General features: G+C 38.3%; 1 protein-coding gene across 2 annotated transcripts in view; it reads left to right on the forward strand.

The window, feature by feature from the left end:
* The window catches only part of COL28A1 (collagen type XXVIII alpha 1 chain), a 78,714-nt gene that overhangs the window by 28,164 nt on the left and 29,201 nt on the right, over window positions 1-21,349 (forward strand). For both annotated transcript variants that reach the window (XM_063429705.1, XM_063429706.1), the window contains exons 5-17: window positions 3,445-3,504; window positions 5,247-5,300; window positions 6,177-6,221; window positions 6,980-7,006; window positions 7,136-7,180; window positions 7,704-7,748; window positions 9,371-9,424; window positions 11,791-11,859; window positions 13,833-13,901; window positions 15,993-16,061; window positions 18,132-18,200; window positions 19,981-20,049; window positions 20,884-20,952. In XM_063429705.1, coding sequence (XP_063285775.1) covers window positions 3,445-3,504; window positions 5,247-5,300; window positions 6,177-6,221; window positions 6,980-7,006; window positions 7,136-7,180; window positions 7,704-7,748; window positions 9,371-9,424; window positions 11,791-11,859; window positions 13,833-13,901; window positions 15,993-16,061; window positions 18,132-18,200; window positions 19,981-20,049; window positions 20,884-20,952 — 744 coding nt within the window. The remainder of the gene's footprint in view (window positions 1-3,444; window positions 3,505-5,246; window positions 5,301-6,176; window positions 6,222-6,979; window positions 7,007-7,135; window positions 7,181-7,703; window positions 7,749-9,370; window positions 9,425-11,790; window positions 11,860-13,832; window positions 13,902-15,992; window positions 16,062-18,131; window positions 18,201-19,980; window positions 20,050-20,883; window positions 20,953-21,349) is intronic.

Genomic DNA, 21,349 nt, shown 5'->3' on the forward strand with positions numbered 1-21,349 from the left:
CAAAGCTGAATATTTTTGGAAGTAGTTTTTAGTTTGTTTTTAGTTTTAGCTATTTTAGGGGGATATCTGTGTGTGCAGGTGACTATTACTGTGCATAATTATTAGGCAACTTAACAAAAAACAAATATATACCCATTTCAATTATTTATTTTTACCAGTGAAACCAATATAACATCTCAACATTCACAAATATACATTTCTGACATTCAAAAACAAAACAAAAACAAATCAGTGACCAATATAGCCACCTTTCTTTGCAAGGACACTCAAAAGCCTGCCATCCATGGATTCTGTCAGTGTTTTGATCTGTTCACCATCAACATTGCGTGCAGCAGCAACCACAGCCTCCCAGACACTGTTCAGAGAGGTGTACTGTTTTCCCTCCTTGTAAATCTCACATTTGATGATGGACCACAGGTTCTCAATGGGGTTCAGATCAGGTGAACAAGGAGGCCATGTCATTAGATTTTCTTCTTTTATACCCTTTCTTGCCAGCCACGCTGTGGAGTACTTGGACGCGTGTGATGGAGCATTGTCCTGCATGAAAATCATGTTTTTCTTGAAGGATGCAGACTTCTTCCTGTACCACTGCTTGAAGAAGGTGTCTTCCAGAAACTGGCAGTAGGACTGGGAGTTGAGCTTGACTCCATCCTCAACCCGAAAAGGCCCCACAAGCTCATCTTTGATGATACCAGCCCAAACCAGTACTCCACCTCCACCTTGCTGGCGTCTGAGTCGGACTGGAGCTCTCTGCCCTTTACCAATCCATCCATCTGGCCCATCAAGACTCACTCTCATTTCATCAGTCCATAAAACCTTAGAAAAATCAGTCTTGAGATATTTCTTGGCCCAGTCTTGACGTTTCAGCTTGTGTGTCTTGTTCAGTGGTGGTCGTCTTTCAGACTTTCTTACCTTGGCCATGTCTCTGAGTATTGCACACCTTGTGCTTTTGGGCACTCCAGTGATGTTGCAGCTCTGAAATATGGCCAAACTGGTGGCAAGTGGCATCTTGGCAGCTGCACGCTTGACTTTTCTCAGTTCATGGGCAGTTATTTTGCGCCTTGGTTTCTCCACACGCTTCTTGCGACCCTGTTGACTATTTTGAATGAAACGCTTGATTGTTCGATGATCACGCTTCAGAAGCTTTGCAATTTTAAGAGTGCTGCATCCCTCTGCAAGATATCTCACTATTTTTGACTTTTCTGAGCCTGTCAAGTCCTTCTTTTGACCCATTTTGCCAAAGGAAAGGAAGTTGCCTAATAATTATGCACACCTGATATAGGGTGTTGATGTCATTAGACCACACCCCTTCTCATTACAGAGATGCACATCACCTAATATGCTTAATTGGTAGTAGGCTTTCGAGCCTATACAGCTTGGAGTAAGACAACATGCATAAAGAGGATGATGTGGTCAAAATACTAATTTGCCTAATAATTCTGCACTCCCTGTAGAGTGAAAATTTCCAGGAATTCAATGTGCATTTGAAGTGAATCGAAAACATAAATCGTCAAACTATAAAGAGAACTGACTTGGACATGTTTTCCAATTCATCTATTTTGTCCTAATTTTTAAATTCACTTTAAATTCACTTTAAAGTGTCAATTCTCTTTTTACTGAGAATAGAATTGATAGTATTTAACCATAAAACGAACACTTAAATAGCATGAACAATGTAACCAAAGAATTAACAAAGAAGCTAAAAACAACCTTTCCTTAGAGGTGGGTGCTTTTAGAATATAACTAATTAGAGAAGCACATCCCACCATTCCATTACCATGTCATACCACAGTCAGGGCTGGCCTTAGGTGATCAGGCACCCTGTGCGAGACCAACTTGTGGCGCCCCCCTTTCAGCAAAACCCCTGCTCCTTCTACAATGACCCTGTTTCGCCTACTACAAAACCCTTACACAAAACCCCTGCCCCCCTTTCTACAAAAACCCTGCCCCCTTTTTACAAAACCCCTACTCCTTCTACAAAACCCCTGCTCTCCCTTTAACAAAACTCCTGCCCCCTTCTCCTTCTCCCCCTTTAACAAAACACATGCTATCATTATATATCATTATATATCTACTATACAGCAATGTACACATAATATCACTAAAAACCTTCCCCCTCCACCAAAACCACTGGAACCCTCTACAAAAGCCCTGCACTCATTCTACATAACCCCCGGCTCCCCCTTCAACAAAACCAATGCCCCCTCCACAAAACCGCTGCCCCTTCAACAAGATCCTTTCCCCTGCCACTTCACCAGAAATGCCTGCCCCCTCTTCTACAAAACCTCTCCCCTATACCAAAACCCTATACCCTTTTTTTAAAAAAAAAATCCCTGCCCAGCACCAAAACCGCTAACCACTTCTATAAAACCTCTGCTCCTCCCTAAACCAAAACCCCTTCTACAAAACCCCTTCCCCAAAATCCCAGCTAGAAAACCTCTTCTGCAACCCCCCCCCCTCCCCCACAAAACACCTGCCACCCTTAAAAAAAACAACCAACCAATCTATTTCATAAAAAAAAAAGCAATAGTAAACAAGAAGAATATGCAGACTCACATTAAAGCCTGCTGCTCCCTGGACCGTTCTGACAGTGTCCCAGTCTGCCGACTTTGATTTCAAAGCACTGACCTCCTCCCTCACACTCACTGTGCGGATCCTTCCGCGAATGACTGTGAAGGCGGAGCACGCTCCTCCTGTGCTACTGACCTCCTCTCTCTCCCGGCTGCTGTTCTCCTCATAATTTGCAAGTCAAGTGCACTTGACTTGCTCTGCACATGACTCGGGTCATCCTGTGAGTGACTGAGTGCGAACTGTTTTGGCCGCCCGGCACCCCTGTTGCCATGGCGCCCTGTGCAGCCGCACAGCTCGCACACCCCTAAGGCCGGCTCTGAACACAGTATACTAAAAACGACCAATGGAACCGCACGTAATTCCAAGTGAGCACCAAGTGAAGCAGAACCAGAATATCCAAAATAGGCTTACAGTGCAAAGGAAAATCTTTAGGCACGCGCAGTGTTCAAAGACCTTCTACAAGGTTGCTCGGTCTCTACTTTCGATCCAATAAAACTGCTTGCTGTTTGAACACTGAGTGCCAAGATTTTTCTTTGCATTAATACTGACAGTTCTATGGAACTCACTGATTCCAAATAGCCTTCTATGTAAAACTGGATATTGTGTATGTAAACACAACAATACAGTACTGTTCTATTATACGCTATCTTATCTATGTCTGTATTCTGTTACCTGCCGGCCGCTGTATTCAAGACAGAATTAAATTCAGGGAGAGGGTTTAACAGACTAACGCCAACAATGAAATTCAATGGGCCATACATTCATCAGCTAAATAATTGCCTCAAGATGTAGAAAATGAAAAGGACGAGACATTCTATTGATGTATGTTGTTTAGCATGTTCATGATACATTGTATGAATTATTATTTTTTAGTGTTCGCAGTCAACAGCATGTGAGTGTGAAAAAGGTGAACGAGGACTTCCTGGACCTGCTGTAAGTGCTATCTCACTATGTAAATTATACTTTGTGCAAAATATTTTTACTTCCATCACATCACAGAGTGATTTTAGTATCTCTCCTCCTTCCCAAATAATGTAACCATGAAGCAAACTAATCAACGCCATTTAAATTTGCAGCCTTACTTGGCAGCCAGTGAGTGCTATATCTTCATCCTTAAGCTGATGAGCAATGAGACCCCTCTTTTGATTTTTTTTTTTAAATTATGGTTATATCTATGTGCACAGATTGCTTTTACCAAAACAGCAAATGTGATTATACAAAAGAACAGCCTTCCTCAAATAAATCTTACATCATATTTCTGCTCTAGAATAGTTATTATTATTATTATTATTATTATTATGATTATTATTAATATTTATAAAGGTACAACAAATTCCGTAGCGCTGTACAATGGGTGGACTAACAGACAAGTATTTGTAACCAGACAAGTTGGACACAAAGGAACAGAAGGAATTGAGGGTCCTACTCAAATGAGTCTATACTCTAGAGCAGGTGTAGGCAACCTTCGTCACTCCAGATGTTGAGGACTACATCCCCCATAATGCTCTTACATCCATAATTCTGGCAAAGCATCGTGGGAGGTGTAGTCCAAAACATCTGGAGGTTGCCTATGCCTGCTCTAGAGGGAGTGGGGTAAAGTGAAACTAAAGTTAAGGGTAGGGCAGAAAAGTAGGTTGCTAGAATAGTTTTCAATGAGTGCTTAGTTTTTTTTGTTTTTTTTTATGATAGTTGCAGGAGACGAGGCAGGGTGCGGGGAGGAAAAGCTGTAAAAGTTTCCCTGAAGAAGTGAATTTTCAATGATCTTTTAAAGGAATGGAGACTGGGTGCATTGGTTTAAGCGGCTCTATCACAAAAAAAATATTTATGAGCATTTCATGAAGATAAAATCTCTATGAAGTGCTCGTAAAGATTGTGTTGGTATTTCACTGAAATTCCAACAGTAAAAATATATTCATAAGACAAATCACTGACTACTTTGTCTTATAATTTATAACTTGACAAAACTTGAGAAAAGGCATTGCTGCAGCCATCAAATTTTGTCAGATCCCACAGCTGTAGTTAGTTAAACGTGGCATGCCTGCAGGGAATAGCTATAGGTAAGTATAACTAACCTCTGGTGAACCCCTGTGCCACTGCACCCCAAGAAACAATGACACCATTGGGAGTCTTTGCAAAATATGCAAAAACCCTCCAATATGACAGAGCCACTTTGATGACTAACCTTTGTACACCGGATGGTCTGGACTGCACATCTGGACTGGCTGAGAACCATGCAAAATGCAGGTCACAAACATCTGAGGTGCCAAGGTAATCCATCACCATCATAGGGTATTAATATGAAAGATCATTGTAGCATTTGCAAGAATTTGATGTAGCACATATTTTGGACGTTACTTCAGGAAATTTCATAGACATAAAAAAGATGTCACAACTCAAAACACTAATAGACCAAGAGGGACAGTTATTATTCCCAGAAAAGAGTATACAAAGTAGCTGCCAATCATGGCACGGTATATGTCCAGTAAATAAACGCAAATTTAAAGACCACATTTAAAAAGCCACAAACTATAAACAAATGCATTTGAGTATCAGAAGCAAGGCAACTACATTGATTTGCAATGCATTGGGCACTACCCCAGCACTCGGTGGATAACAAAAAAATACAAAAATCTCAAAGTTATTTTACAATAAAAGTATATTTCGCTTTTTTTTAGGGTAAAAAAGGCCGAAATGGAGATGATGGTGCCCCTGGCCTAAAAGGAACAAAGGTAAAAAAAAAATGATAATAATTGTAATAATTGGCGATATATTTGAGGTCATGTATATTCATTATTGAATTTTAAGATACCTGATATGTTAGGTAATAATAAATGCCATCACTAGTCCTTTAATAATGTATCAATAATGTATATAGTAAAAGCAGATTTTTCTCAAATAAAATATTTGATGAATCAAAATATTTATATATATTTTTAAAATTTTATGATTTTTTATATATATACATACAACTCTTTTGGTATGTACTTTACAAGTAACGCCAAGCCTCCATAGCAAGCCAGTAACCAACCTCATGCTGATGAGTTGCATTAACACTGAAACAGCTGTCCATGAGTGGTTCACTGGCTTTGCTCCTCTTCCTGAGTTGTGTTTCAAAGCTGTTGTATACAGCAAATACATACTCCAAGGAATCCTTGTATAAAGTGGAATTGTGAGGCGAAAATGTGGTTCTTTGTTGAGCTCATTTGCATACGCCTACCCAGAATCCCTTGCAGTAGTGAGAGCACTGTTAAAGTGAGATTTCTGTGGGAAAAGCAAGTATTATGGCTTGACTGGTATTTGTGTTTAGCAATGTATTAACTACATATATATATATTTATTTATTTATTTTTATTTTTTATTTTTTTATATTACACATTGATCCTTGGTGACCTACTAAATAAAGAAATTAAATAAACATAATAAATCAGTTGTGCAGTAATGTAAAACTAGACCGAAGCAGGATCACAGTGCACTGTGATGAATCTCTGTGCCCTGGAATTATAAAGGATTACTTGAGTTCCCATAGCAGCTTAGGAGCCAATAAAACGTTATTCTTGATGAGGTCATGATCTGATGTCTTTTTTTATTTTTTTCTGTCATTTTAGGGTGAATCAGGACTAAATGGAATTCCTGGAAGAGATGGAACAGAGGTAACTAGTAAATGCAAATCAACATTGTACCAATAAGGAATTATTCTTCTATACAGATTTATTATTTCACAAGATGCATAAAGCATCTCAGAAAGTAAACAAAAATATTGTAGAGCAAATTTTACATGACATGCATATTGTCATTAAGTTGTACAGAGAGTTAAAAGGGATAATATGCAGATGGCGGTTAATATACATTTATAAACAGTTACAGACTGTAAAAAGGTGCACATAACTAACTACGGGGCAATATCTTGTGTGACAAGACAGGTATTAATTTGTATCTTCATTTTCTTCTGATTACAGTAGATCACTGTAGAGATGGTTATATGTTACTTATTTTTATATATTACTATCCCAATAAAATGTTTTTTTGTTTTTATTACAGAAAAAGTGGATTTTATTAAATTGCAACCAGAAATATATTTTAAAATGTAATGGTGATTTGGAGCAAAAAAAAAACAAAACAGATATTATTTCCTCTTTTTGGGAAAACACTAGAATTTATTTTAATATGGTCTGTTTTTTTTTTGTTTTTTTAATTAACAGCAAAACAGAGCAGACGTTAAATATCAAGATAATAAAATATAATAAAATATTAAGTATTTTCAACATAAATTCCTACTTTACTATGGGGTAATGTACTAAACATGCATTTTGTGGGCGTTTCCATAGACAGATCAACAATTGTCCACAATGATCATGTAATAACAATTGTCTGTTAATTTTGTCATTTTAAATATCTTTTTTTTTTCTAGGGTAAACCTGGATACAAAGGGGAACAGGTAAAAAAACAATTCTTCTGAACACATATACCCAGTTTATTTACCTGGTAAATGTTCAGTGACTGCCTGTACACTACTGGAATGGAGGCTGGTATCATATACATTCTATTATATTTGTGTCTCTTTTAGGGTGAAAGAGGCGAATGTGGAATCCCTGGAATTAAAGGAGACAGAGTATGTAACAACAAAAATAATAATAAAATCTACAGAAAGATGAATTGTTGCCAAACTTAAATGTGACTTTTTTTTGTTTAATGTCTGTTTTGTATCATTTGAAGAAGTAGGTACAATGTAATCTATTATTTTATATATATTATCTAGAACCTACAAAAATCATCAATAAAATAAATGAAAGAGACATTCATATTCTTTAATATGACATTTTAGAAACACAGTTTCTAGTTAGCCAAAATCCAATGATACACAGTTATATGATTAACATTCCATGTAATTACTTTATTACCTCTCATAAACTGGAATTCATTGTACCTAACCTAAATGTATGTTATTATTTTTCTTGGCTTTTATATGGAGCCAATGTTATAAAAGGGGAATTGGACCTACCAGTGGTATAGTTTAACAATACAATTCATTGAGCTTCCCTCTCCCCACTCTTGAAGTTGTGCCAAATGTGAATTGTGCGCTAAAGAGATTATATAGCATATGCTCTAACCTATTTTCTTACGCCATGTTTCAGGGTCCAGAAGGTCCAACAGGTCCGAGAGGATTGAGAGGTGTGCAGGTAAGAGAAACTGGTAAACCTCTTTAGAAATTAAATATTAAAAGACCCACTCTAAGCACCATAACAACTTTGCATCAATGTAAAGATTATGGTGTGCTGAGTACTGTGCTGCCTGTTTCCCGTTAAAGAGTGGTATCTAACATTAGAGATTTGTAAAAATATTGCTACAGGTATAAGCCTGTACCCTAGGACAGTTACAACAAATCAGGAAATATATTTCCTGTTGCCATCCAATTTCCATACAATTTGTGCAAGCCACACATACAGTTTTGATGACATTCCCAGCCTTATCTTCCTGTTTCTAGAGACAACCCAATCTATGGCCATATTCATGCACAGCCAGTGGCTCCAGTATGACTACTATCAGTTTAATGAGTGGTTCTTCCCCTCATATATGATGATTAAACATATGGCAGGGGCTAAACAACATATCCCTCAAACCACTGCTGGTGAAGAGATTGCGGGATAAGAAACATCCTCAATTAGAAACTCTGAAAGGGACACTACAGTCACCAGAACAACTACAGCTTAATGTAGTTGTTTTGGTGAGTATAGTGAGTCCCTGCAGGCATTTTAGTGTAAGCACTGCCTTTTCAGAGAAAATGCACTGCCTAGTAACAACTCTGGTGGCAGTCACTCAGACGGCCAATAGAGGTGCTTCCAGGGTCAGTGCTGCACAATGTGAAACACTGACATCCAGCGTCTCCATGGAGTGCTATGCATATATATAATATTTCTATCATATCCCTTCTGTCATGTCTTTACACCAAGCTATATAAGTTGGGTGAAGATGATTTATATTCAATAAATGTTTATTCAAATTTTTCATTATTTCAAGTGTAGAGTTATACAAGGTATAAAGTACAAAATAAAAGACAAATTAAACTATAGTGAAACAAACTTCTTTATAAGACACAGTAATTTCCTTGTGTAAATGCGTATAAATAAACCACCTCACTAGTGTATCATCATACAAGAAATTCTCTGGATGGAGTATATGTGGATAAGCTACTATGCCCCACTAGTTTATCATTATACACGAAATTCTCCGGATGGAGTATATGTGGATAAGCTACTATGCCCCACTAGTTTATCATTATACACAAAATTCTCCGGATGGAGTATATGTGGATAAGCTACTATGCCCCACTAGTTTATCATTATACACGAAATTCTCTGAATGGAGTATATGTGGATAAGCTACTATGCCCCACTAGTTTATCATTATACACGAAATTCTCCGGATGGAGTATATGTGGATAAGCTTCTATGCCCCACTAGTTTATCATTATACACAAAATTCTCTGTATGGAGTATATGTGGATAAGCTACTATGCCCCACTAGTTTATCATTATACACAAAATTCTCTGAATGGAGTATATGTGGATAAGCTACTATGCATTAGTGAAACATAATAAACATAGTTGGGTGTAGATGATTTAGATGCAGTTTTGTCTGATATATAATCAACCTATGAATTCGGAAGATTCCAATGATGGTTCATCCTAACATTTTGCCTGAAAGCCTGATATTCCAACAGCATGTTGAGCATTGAAATCATTAGTTTGCTTTATTATTTACTGTTTATCTCTAATAAATATTTATATACTTTTTTCTACAGGGAATTCAAGGTCCACCGGGAGACCACGGTCCCGAAGGACTTCAAGGAGCGAAGGTAAAGAATGGTTAGGGCAGCTTTTTTTTTTTTGTAGAATCATTTAATTGGTTAGCATGTCATTGCTTTTATTTAATTTTCTGTTTTGTTTTTTCTTGCAAAGGGTCTTGCTATTTATGTATCTGAAATTTTTTATTGGGATATTAGAATATACCTCAGTCATACAACACATGAAAATATAAGGGAGTAACATAATATAGTACATATAGATTCAACGTAGAAAAAAATGATACAACAACATAACAACTAAAGGAAACTTCAAACTCAGCCATATTGCCGGCTCCTCCCCCAACTCACCCACAAGCTGATACGTCCCCGGTGACCACAGCGGTAATGAAAGAGCTGCATTGCGGGGCTTTAGCTTACTATACAGGCTGACATGGCCCAGGTCCGCAAAGACCTGCAGGGCCAAACAGGCCACCTGAGCATGGTGGAAGAAGATTCCCGCCGAAACAAGCACAACACAACGCAGCTGCAACAAGCAGTGCTCGAGCTACAACAGCAGAATTGCAAAACAGAAGAGTGGTTTGCAGAGCTGGAAGACAAACGGCGAAGCCTGAACCTCAAGATCAGAGGCATCAGAGAGTAGATACCGGAGTCAGAGATACCTCAATTCACCAGGCGACTGATATCGGCCCTCTTGCTCCCTAGACAGGCCAAACAAACTGTCCTAGGAGGGATGTTCCACCACGACACCTAGGTACCTCCTGGTGAGCTTCCAGAGCCAAGGAGACAGAGCAGCAGTGCTTCAAGCGACAAGAAGCCAAGTCCCATATGTGTTTGAGAGCATGCAGCTTTCATTCTGTGCAGATTTATCAGGGCCAACTCTGGCCTGGCGCCGCACAATGAAACCCTTCACAGCTCTCCTACGTTTGAACAAAATTACCTACCAGTGGAGGCATCTTCAAGCACTTTTAATCCACCACGGTGATACATCATTCAAGATCCAAGACATGCAAGGTGCCACAGACCTCATGCCAACCCTGGGACTGCAACAGGATGCCATGTCCCCTGCGGTACTAAGCAAGCCTGCGGCACTGCCTACGGCCCAGGAACCCCCATTCATTCCCCGACGGGCTAGAGAAGTGGCCCCCATATCGGTCACTACCTGATTGAGACCAGGGACCAGAACTCACCTCACCTCTTCCAAGAGACACTATTGCAGACGATATATAACCCACCAAATATTAGCCCAAGCGAGCCACAAACCATCTATATTCACATACATGTAGTCCCCCTCCCTCTCTCCCTGCTCCCCCCCAGGGTTATGGGATAAACCTACAATACAGGAGCACAACATAAGAATGCCATACCGCAGATAACGTGCTCTCCACCTGCCCATGACCCGAAAACCAACTCACATCATTATATTTTTAAAGGTAACTCTTGCCTTAATGCCTATAACACCTTCAACCCCACTTGAGATATGGTCACACTCCTTGGCATACTGGGCTTACGTCTAAGCGCTAGCACCCACTACCCAAAATTAAATTCCATCAGCTCATGGCTCAATACCCAAATATGTTAGAGACCCTGTCTGTTATGCCTTGTCAAATATGTCTGATGTCATACATATATATCTCTCATGTAATGATTTATTGCTGAAGCTATGACCTGAGTCAAAAATAAAGAATTAAAAAAGTCTTTTTTTTTTAAATTCCAAATAAAGTCAAGTCTACACAGTGTATAAATCACAATTCAATACAAAATCCTGCATGAAATATATCAAGTCCCATTGCTAGTAGATACAAAGACTTTGGGGTGTATTAGAAACTAGCATCTTACTACCCTGTATTAAACGGCGCCCCTGGAGATAAGGGTCTGGAGTAAAATCAGAGAAGCAGCTCCTGAAGCTTGTAAAGATTACAGCATTGTGGGTAATCTGAGATCCCTGTATGTGTAGAAGGCACTCTCCGCTGGACGGGTGAGTAGGTAACCTTTATCCGAAAGGTGGTTGTATGCTACAGCTCACATTAGCAGTGGATCCATAGGAATGAGAAAGAACTGTGTCTAAAAGTTGTTCGTAAGATCCACGTCTGCTATATCTCGTCTTCCCTTTTCAAATCCAGCAAAGTGAGAGCTTAGAGAAAGTTTGCCAATATTGTTAACATTACAATATAGGTATATAATGAAGTATTTAAAGAGAGGCGGGGGAAGGGAGGTTAAAGAAGAAGGAGTCTCTTTCTCCTGCTCCTAGATGAATTATAATTGTCATTGAAGGAAAACCTAAGAAATAACCATTGGTTAGTAGCTTGAATCTCATGTTTTTCGGCATTTTGTACAGGACTCTTTTTGGTAAGAATGAATTTAAATAAATACCAGAATGTTTCATGATGTGAAATGTCAACCATATATTTTTACAACAGGGTGAAAGAGGCCTTCCTGGACCTTCTGGATTTCCTGGTGAAACAGGGATAGGACTGCCAGGTCCCAAGGTAAGATTGACACATTAACTATACTTTCAAGGGAATATATGCTGAAAATCATTCATATTAATAGTAAATTTCTTGGAGTAAAACATTATCTTACCATAAGACGTTAGATAGATTTGAGAGACAACTAGGAGCCAATCACTTAACATCTGGTTACACAACGAGCTTAGACACTTTGACTGTCGATGTGCTTAGCTGAATATAACATACTTAGAAGTCCTCCCCTCACCATGCACTCTCAATATCATATCTTAAGGCCTGAAAAAATAATGTTTGCCCATTCTGAATAACCTTCTCTGGATTCCCAGCTCCATTGACTTCCCTTTACTGCATGTAAACTCTCTCTAGAATACCCATCCATATCCAGCTCCCACCACCATCTCCTCTCTCTTGAATGTCTTGTATTCGTTCTCGGACATAATCTCTGACAATAATGGTGTCCTCACAGATATAAAGTAACCTTAACTGACCATCACTTCCAATAATTTCCTCTCCCTTCAGTCATTATACCATACATTTGATTTCGTTTTACTCCTTGAAGGCTGTCAGTTTGACTAATTTGAAGTAGCTGTTATCAGCAATAAACTCTCTTTACAGAGCACTCTTCTAACTTCTGATCCATTCATCATATTTCCTGTTTCTCAAAACTTATTGAGCATGTATTGAGCATTGGATATAGGAACACCAAATCTTAACACAGAGAGGTCCTCGATTCTTTCCCTATGACATCTCTTCAGCTTTAGATACAATTCATCATCCTACCATTCTCTCAACATAAATCTTAGTATCACCCTTTCTAAACTCATCCCTTTCTAGCGGATTATAAACAGCCTTGTTAACAACTCATCACACCCCTTAGCCTTTTCCTGTAAATGTATATTTATCTCTTGTAGACCTACTTCTATGTTGATGACATCCGTATTGTCTTTTTCCACCCAGTCATTCCTCAAACACTGCCACCTACCTCTACTGATATCGCGATCTGAATGTCCTCAGTCTAATGTATTTGCTATATGGATAGTTTTATGGATTAACACCAACATACTCCTCAATTTGACACCTACCAGTTGGAAAATCAATCTTGATTAATCTTACATGATTTTAAGGATTATATGGATCTCATCCGATTCTATCATTTGATATAGCTAAATTATATAATGACTCCAAAATTTGATGTGCCCTTCTTATTGTATTTTCAGATAATCTGTTATTTTATTACTAATGTATGCAAAATATTTCAGTCAAGGGTGATATTTAAGCAATGCTAACAAAATAAATACATATACCATTTACTGGCAAAATAGAACTTTAATAATAAGTTACTCAAATGTGTAGCATATTTTCAGCTATTTATTGCTCAAATAAATCATACGGGTTTCAACATCATTCAGCATTAACCAACATTAAAAGAACACCATAACATGAAAAATATATAAATTTTCATGTTAGATGTGTTTCTTTTTAATATATAGTATAGGCACCCCTCGTTTAAACAAAAAAAAGTGTTGTAGGAAGCAATTAAACTTTTCGGTAAACCCCCCGCCCAGACACATTCATCCCTGTAGCCCTTTCCACCCATTCTCAGATTATCAAGACTGATGATGTTTGGACCAATCTACTGCAATCTCGGGTAGCTTTGATGACCGAAGGGACATAGGTGACATTAACTGCTCTTGGTGTGATGATGTTGTGTGTCATGATCCTGAATGTTAAGTCCTTCAAAAATAGGTCTTAAAGACCATCTGTCTGACTAGAAGCATGTTCTCGGACAAATGTAGACATTGCACAGAAACAGCAATGTTTTATATGACCCGAGCAAAGAGACAGTATATTTATATATGTGCACCAAAACCATTACATTGAGAAATCTGATTATTTTATCAATTAATTCCATTGCTTTAAAAAAATCAGTCTGTTATAGTTTTTGATATGCTATCTAAAAGTATCTTTAACGTCTTTAAAACATCTCTTTCAAGGGTGACTTTGGGTCACAAGGAAGGCCGGGACCAGCTGGTCCACCAGGAATAGGGGAACCTGGGCCTGCAGTGAGTATTTCAGTTGTTGTACTGGTTATTATTAGTGAATATGTCATATTATATATAGTATCAAAGACTTGAAACGTTCAATACATTGTTTTTACACTGTTATCCAATTGCTATGGAATAAGGCAGCAGACTAAACTGTTGTTATTACAAGATCTGTGAATGCAGTTTATATTGATTCTATATTGGGACCGCAAATTAGCAACGAGGCAAGAATATTGTTTTGAACCGTAGAGTGCAAGGTTCTAGAATGTGTTCCATGTGTTATGGTTTTATCATTGACTTTGAATATATGTGCAAATTGCAGTTGTATTAGCACAGATGTGTATATCTTCACCAGAAGACAAATTTGAAAGCAGGTCAAAAATGTATTCCAAGTGTATTGTATTTTCTTTTGAAGGATAAAACACATAAATGCAATTAAATCAGCTTATTAAAATGCTAACTATATTTAATGACATGAACTTTATTGCAAAAAGGCATGCTGGAATTTGGTAAAGAAAAAAAGGGAATTGGGGATACACTCCGAACATGCAATTCTCAGGAATGGTGCCTCCGTAGAGACCAAAATCTATACAAAATACATATTAAGTAACAGCATACAGATAAAAATACAGTTACTTAAAATAATGCTACTTAAAATCGCCTATTTCGGCAAACAAATATGGGGATTCAGTTCCACCATATGTCCATTTCGTGTTAAGCCCACCACTACTCCACAGTACCCCAATATCGGTGGGTCCTACACTATTCCAACATAGGAGACAAATTAAATAGTGCTAAATTATCAAATGGACAGAAAAAGAGATAGACAGGGAGACAGCAAAACCTCATGTATAATTAATTTATAAATTGAAATCCTCAATGTACTCATATTACTCAGAATTTTACTTGTACAATGTAATATGAAAATAAAAAGATTTCAATAAAAAGAAATCGGGCATTATGGAGAGGAGTAGATAAGTTTCCCAAACTTGCTGTAGACAAGCACTTTAGACAGCCATTTACCCGTTCTAAGTCAGCAATAAGAGAAGGATTAAGAATCTCGGGCCCTAGGCAGGTTACCAGTTTGGGCCCCTCCTTCATTCTTTACATAGGGATGGTTAATGGGGTCAAGCAAATTCATGGTTCTGGGGTCCCTGATCCTGGGCTCTAGGCGACTGCCTAGGGTTGCCTTATGGTTAATCCTGCTCTGTCAGCAAGTAGTCTTTGTACTACAAATATTTGTAAACTATATTACCCATGATGCTAAAGCAACCTTATGGGTACAATGTAGTTCACAATCACATGCAGTTCAAATAGCCACCATAGTCATATGTTCCATAAATACAGATATTTTTTTAATTTTGAAAGCGTTAACGCAACACATGCCTGTAGTGTTTATTTCGCTCTGATTTATGGCTCGTTTTCAGGTCAAAAGAATGATTTAATTAAAATAAAGCTATGAATAAAACTCTTTTTATCATGAAAGATATATATCATAAATTTAGCTAATTTTTTTTTTGATATATGACACCAATTTTATACTATGACCGCTAAATGCATTATTAAAGCCATTCATATGATTATCAAGAGAGTTGCAGTCAATATTTTCTTTTCAGTAGAAACCTGTTTAAGTGGAATGCACAAACTCAGTAATCCAACTAAATTTAAATCATGCTGCGGCAGGTTTCTGGTGATTTATCTTGTATTTGACAGATGTTCTCAGGAGGGAAGAAAAAAAATACCTTTTTTAACTTTTTTTAGAAGCGGATTTAGTGTCATATAATCTGATATAAAAGTAAGACTATTAGAGCAAGTCTAATACACAATATTAAAAATACAACGGCTGATGAAATGCAAAGAATAGAAAACAATGCCATCATTTTAACAGATGAAAACACCTAAAGACCAAAGTTTTAGCACGTTTTGTATTATCATCAGCAATACACGTCTCTCGCTGCGGGCAATATTGCCCTTAAGAGGCCTATTAACAAAGCAGTATTATATTTAAACACGTTATAACGAGATAGCAGGCTGAATGGGTGAGGTACTAGAATGTTTTCCTAAGTGTTACAATGAAATTGCTACATAGTCATAATTCTATTCTAATAGGGACCTCAAGGATCACAAGGTATGCAAGGAGAAAGGGGACCCCCTGGAGAAGGACTGCAAGGACCAAAGGTGAGAAAATACGTATAATAATTCATAAACATTGGTTAATTGGGTTTGTCTTGACTCAATAAGGGAAATAGGCAAAAAATAACAAGTATAATATAAATATATGAAAGTGTGTTTGTTTGTGTGTGTGCGTGCGTGTGTGCGTGTGTGCGTGTGTGCGTGTGTGCGTGTGTGCGTGTGTATATTTATAAGGTATAGAGGAGCAGAATGCTAGAACTGTAAGCAAAAACTGTAATGCTGACCCAATTGGGCATCTACATCAGTAAAAGTCACACCCAGTAGAAAAAAGGATACACAAACAGTATACATATGAAAAATTGAACATTTTGTAATCAATATAAGTTTATTGGGAATTACAAATAAGATAGTAGAAAAGAAGAATAAGTACATTGTTAATAGAACCCAGCTCTTTAGACATCCACTTTTTGCTGCAGCAGGCTGAGGAACAGAAGCTTGTCTCCAGCTTAAATGTATAAACCAAAGGGTGCAGCATTCACCAAGAGGAACAGGCTGAAACATCCAATAATCACGAGAGATACTCACTGATAGGCTGGAACATCTATTAATCATGAAAAATACTCACCGGTAGGCTGGAACTTCTATTAATCATTAGAAATACTGAGTGATAGGCTGGAACTTCCATCAATCATGAAAAATACTCACCGGTAGGCTGGAACTTCCATCAATCATGAAAAATACTCACCGGTAGGCTGGAACTTCTATTAATCCTGAGAAATACTCCCTGATAGGCTGGAACTTCTATTAATCATGAGAAATACTCACCGGTAAGCTGAAAATTCTATTAATCATGATAAATACTCACCGGTAGGCTGGAACTTCCATCAATCATGAAAAATACTCACCGGTAGGCTGGAACTTCTATTAATCATGAGAAATACTCACTGATAGGTTGGAACTTCTATTAATCATGAAAAATACTCACCGGTAGGCTGGAACTTCTATTAATCATGAGAAATACTCACCGGTAAGCTGAAACTTCTATTAATCATGATAAATACTCACCGGTAGGCTGGAACTTCCATCAATCATGAAAAATACTCACCGGTAGGCTGGAACTTCTATTAATCATGAGAAATACTCACTGATAGGCTGGAACTTCTATTAATCATGAAAAATACTCACCGGTAAGCTGAAACTTCCATTAATCATGAGAAATACTCACTGATAGGCTGGAACTTCTAATATTGAGTGATAGGTTGGAACTTCCATCAATCATGAAAAATACTCACCGGTAGGCTGAAACTTCCATTAATCCTGAGAAATACTCCCTGATAGGCTGGAACTTCTATTAATCATGAAAAATACTCACCGGTAAGCTGAAACTTCTATTAATCATGAGAAATACTGAGTGATAGGCTGGAACTTCTATTAATCATGAGAAATACTCACTGATAGGCTGGAACTTCTATTAATCATGAGAAATATTGATTGATGGGCTGTAACTTCCATCAGTCATGAAAAATACTCACCGGTAGGCTGAAACTTCCATTAATCATAAGAAATTCTCACTGATAGGCAAGAACTTCTATTAATCGTGAGAAATATCCTCTGAGTGACTGACTTCTCCATTAGTTGAAGCTGGAACCTCCAATAATTTAGATGGAAACCTCAATTATCCAAGCTCTGATAGTCGAGAACCTCCATTGATTAAGATGGAAACCTCCATTAACCAAGTTCTGATAGGCTGGAACCTCCATTAATTAGGATGGAGACCTCCATTAACCAAGCTCTGATAGTCTGGAACCTCCATTGATTCAGGTGGAAACCTCAATTATCGAAGTTCTGATAGGTTGGAACCTCCGTTAATTAAGATGGAGACCTCCATTAACCAAGCTCTGAGAGGCTGGAGCCTGCATTAATCATGTGAAAGAGGTGTATTGGCTCCCCAAGATCTCCTACCTTAAAGCAGGGAGCAAATGAGGGGGGAAAAGAACTAATAAGCTTATTTTATATAGTTCCAAACAACCTCATAAAGATTATTATGAAAAAAGAGGTTTCTTCTAAATAAACTGAAACATTTTACATAAATGTGTTACAATTTCTGTTTTCCAGGGAGACCGAGGCTTTGAAGGGCCCAGGGGACCTCGGGGTCAACCAGGATCTAGTATTAAAGGTGACAAGGTGAGTATTTAAAGTTGGATTCAGATATGTTTCATTAATGGTAAATGTGTACCATATCACTTCACCAGTATTGTAAATTATGAAGCTGGCATTATGTTTGGGTCTGGCCTTCAGATGCTATCCTCCAGCACACTGACAGGGCATCACTGGAACACTGGCTGTCCTGGATCCACATTGACTGTCTATTTAGAAGACTGTATATTTTTCACTACACTGGCACAAGATTATTAGAACACTGAGTATACTCTACTACACTGACTGAGCATCACTAGAACACTTGTTAAACCTCACCAACAATGATCAATACAACAATGATTATGTTCTACCACACTCTTCCTCACTACTCTAGAAAGCGAACTCTTCCTCACTACTCTAACTGAGCATCACTAAAAGCATCACTACAACTAATTATCGGCCACCACACAGAATGAGGATAATAAAGGCATTGACAGTACTCCCTCTAACTGACTGAACATCACTGGGACCATAACTATCATCCACTACATAGCATGGAAACATCACAAGAACACTTATTATCATCCACCACACAGACCAATAATAATTAAAACACTGGCTATCCTCCACCAGACTGACTGAGCATCACTGGAACACTCGCTATCCTCCACAACACTGACTGGGAATCATTGGAACACTGGCTATCCTCCAGCACATTGACTGAGTATCACTGGAACACTGCTATCCTCCACCACACTGACTGAGTATCATTGGAACATTGCCTATCCTCCAATACATTGACTGAGCATCACTGGAACATTGGCTATACTCCACCACACTGACTGAGCATCATTGGAACATTGGCTATCCTCCAATACATTGACTGAGCATCACTTGAACACAGGTCATCCTCCACCACACTGACTGAGCATCAATGGAACACAGGTTATCCTTCACCACACTGACTGAGTATCACTGGAACACTGGCTATCCTCTACCACAGTGACTGAGTATCACTGGAACACTGCTATCCTCCACCACAGTGACTGAGTATCACCGGAACACTGGTCATCCTCCACCACACTGACTGAGTATCACTGGAACACTAGCTATCCTCCACCACACTGACTGAGAATCACTGGAACACTTGCCATCCTCCACCACACTGACTGAGCATCACTGGAACACAGCTATCCTCCACCACACTGACTGAGTATCACTGGAACACTGGCTATCCTCCCCCACACTGACTGAGCATCACTGGAACACTGCTATCCTCCACCATACTGACTATCATTGGAACACTTGCCATCCTCCACCATACTGACTGAGTATCACTGGAACACAGCTATCCTCCACCACACTGACTGAGTATCACTGGAACACAGCTATCCTCCACCACACTGACGGAGTATCACTGGAACACAGCTATCCTCCACCACAGTGACTGAGTATCACTGGAGCAGTTGTCATCCTCCACCACACTGACTGAGTATCACTGGAACACTGCTATCCTCCACCACAGTGACTGAGTATCACTGAAACACTGGTCATGCTCCACCACACTGACTGAGTATCACTGGAACACAGCTATCCTCCACCACACTGACGGAGTATCACTGGAACACAGCTATCCTCCACCACACTGACTGAGTATCACTGGAATACTCGCTATCCTCCACCACAGTGACAATGACTGAACATCATGTGATTAGTAACATATAATGACTAAATAAATAAATAACAGATTGTCTTCTGTCACTCTGAAATTTACTGCTTCAGAGGAATTCCATGTAGACCATTGATATTTCTGTTTATTATCTAGGGTGATTTTGGATCGCCTGGTTTGCCTGGCCCTCTTGGTTTACCAGGTACAGGAATTCAAGGAGAAAAGGTAAGAATTCCTCACATATCACAAGGAATTCATGGAGCTTAAACTGTCACTAAAAAGATGATAATACTATTTATACAAATATATGTTCAGAATGAGAAATATTCAGGACTGGATAAAAAAAAACTCAGAACACGTAGTTTGAGGAGAACATACTGTATATAATCTGATATTTCTGCACACGTTAGTGATGGAGTTTACTTTTTGTGAAATTCTCAGTTTCCTTATTGCTATACAGGGTTATTCACTAACGTGAGAATTGTTGGGAATTTAAAATGAATTCAGAGTAGATTTTACATTAAAGACCAAAGTAGCCAGTCTGGAAGCATCGTTGGCTTTGATAATTAAATCTTTCCTGTTACACTATTATGGTCTTACATTTAAAAATGTACTTTGAATTCCCAACAATTCTCATTTTAGTGCATAACTTTGTTAGTATTAAAACTAATTGAATGACATTTGAGTAATGCCAATGTTGCCATCTTACTCATATAATAGTCTCATTTTTTTTTTTTTTTTTAATAGATTAAACATATTGATTGATTGAGAGTAAATTTTGAATAATTATTTAATTGTGCTGGAGAAATCACCTAATAATTTGCTATCTGAAGATCGTGGTCATTTCTTCCAAAATTAATCTTATGGATAATACAACGTACAATGCATCTAAAATGAAAGATATTGATGTCATTTTGGAACAGGCAACTGCAAACAAATGTCCTCACGTCCAATTCTCATGGCCATCCTTATACACCATGAACGATTAATAAACCATGAATAAACATATTGCAAATATATCTTTAAGGAATATGTCTTACATTTCATTTTATTTTAAAGGGTGTCCAAGGTCCTGCAGGACCACCGGGTGTTAGGGGACCAGCAGGAGAAGGCTTCATGGGACCTAAGGTAATAATGACAGCAAATACTTTCTATACCCTTTGCATGTATAATTACTGTGACATGGTAAAAGGAATGCCAAGGATAAAAGTATAGTGATATTACAACATAAGATGGTGTCATTTTAATTACAGGGTTACTCCAACCACTATGACCACTTTTGGTTTTAGCAGTGGTCATGGAGGTAGGAATCTTCACGTATAGTGTGTCTGCAGAGATATCTGCACTCTTGTGGCAAAGGCCAGTTACACCCCCGGCACATGTGACTGTTCAGGGCTGAAAAATGTCGAATCTGTGCAAAAATTACATCTGTCGTCAGAGTGGACAGTATTGAGCTTCTACCTGAGAGTGTGCCTGCAAGAAGAAGCCTAAATGTCATCTCCTTCCCTCCCTTCCTTTCTTCGTC

Source organism: Pelobates fuscus, chromosome 8, assembly GCF_036172605.1.
Source record: "Pelobates fuscus isolate aPelFus1 chromosome 8, aPelFus1.pri, whole genome shotgun sequence".
NCBI lineage: Eukaryota > Metazoa > Chordata > Amphibia > Anura > Pelobatidae > Pelobates > Pelobates fuscus.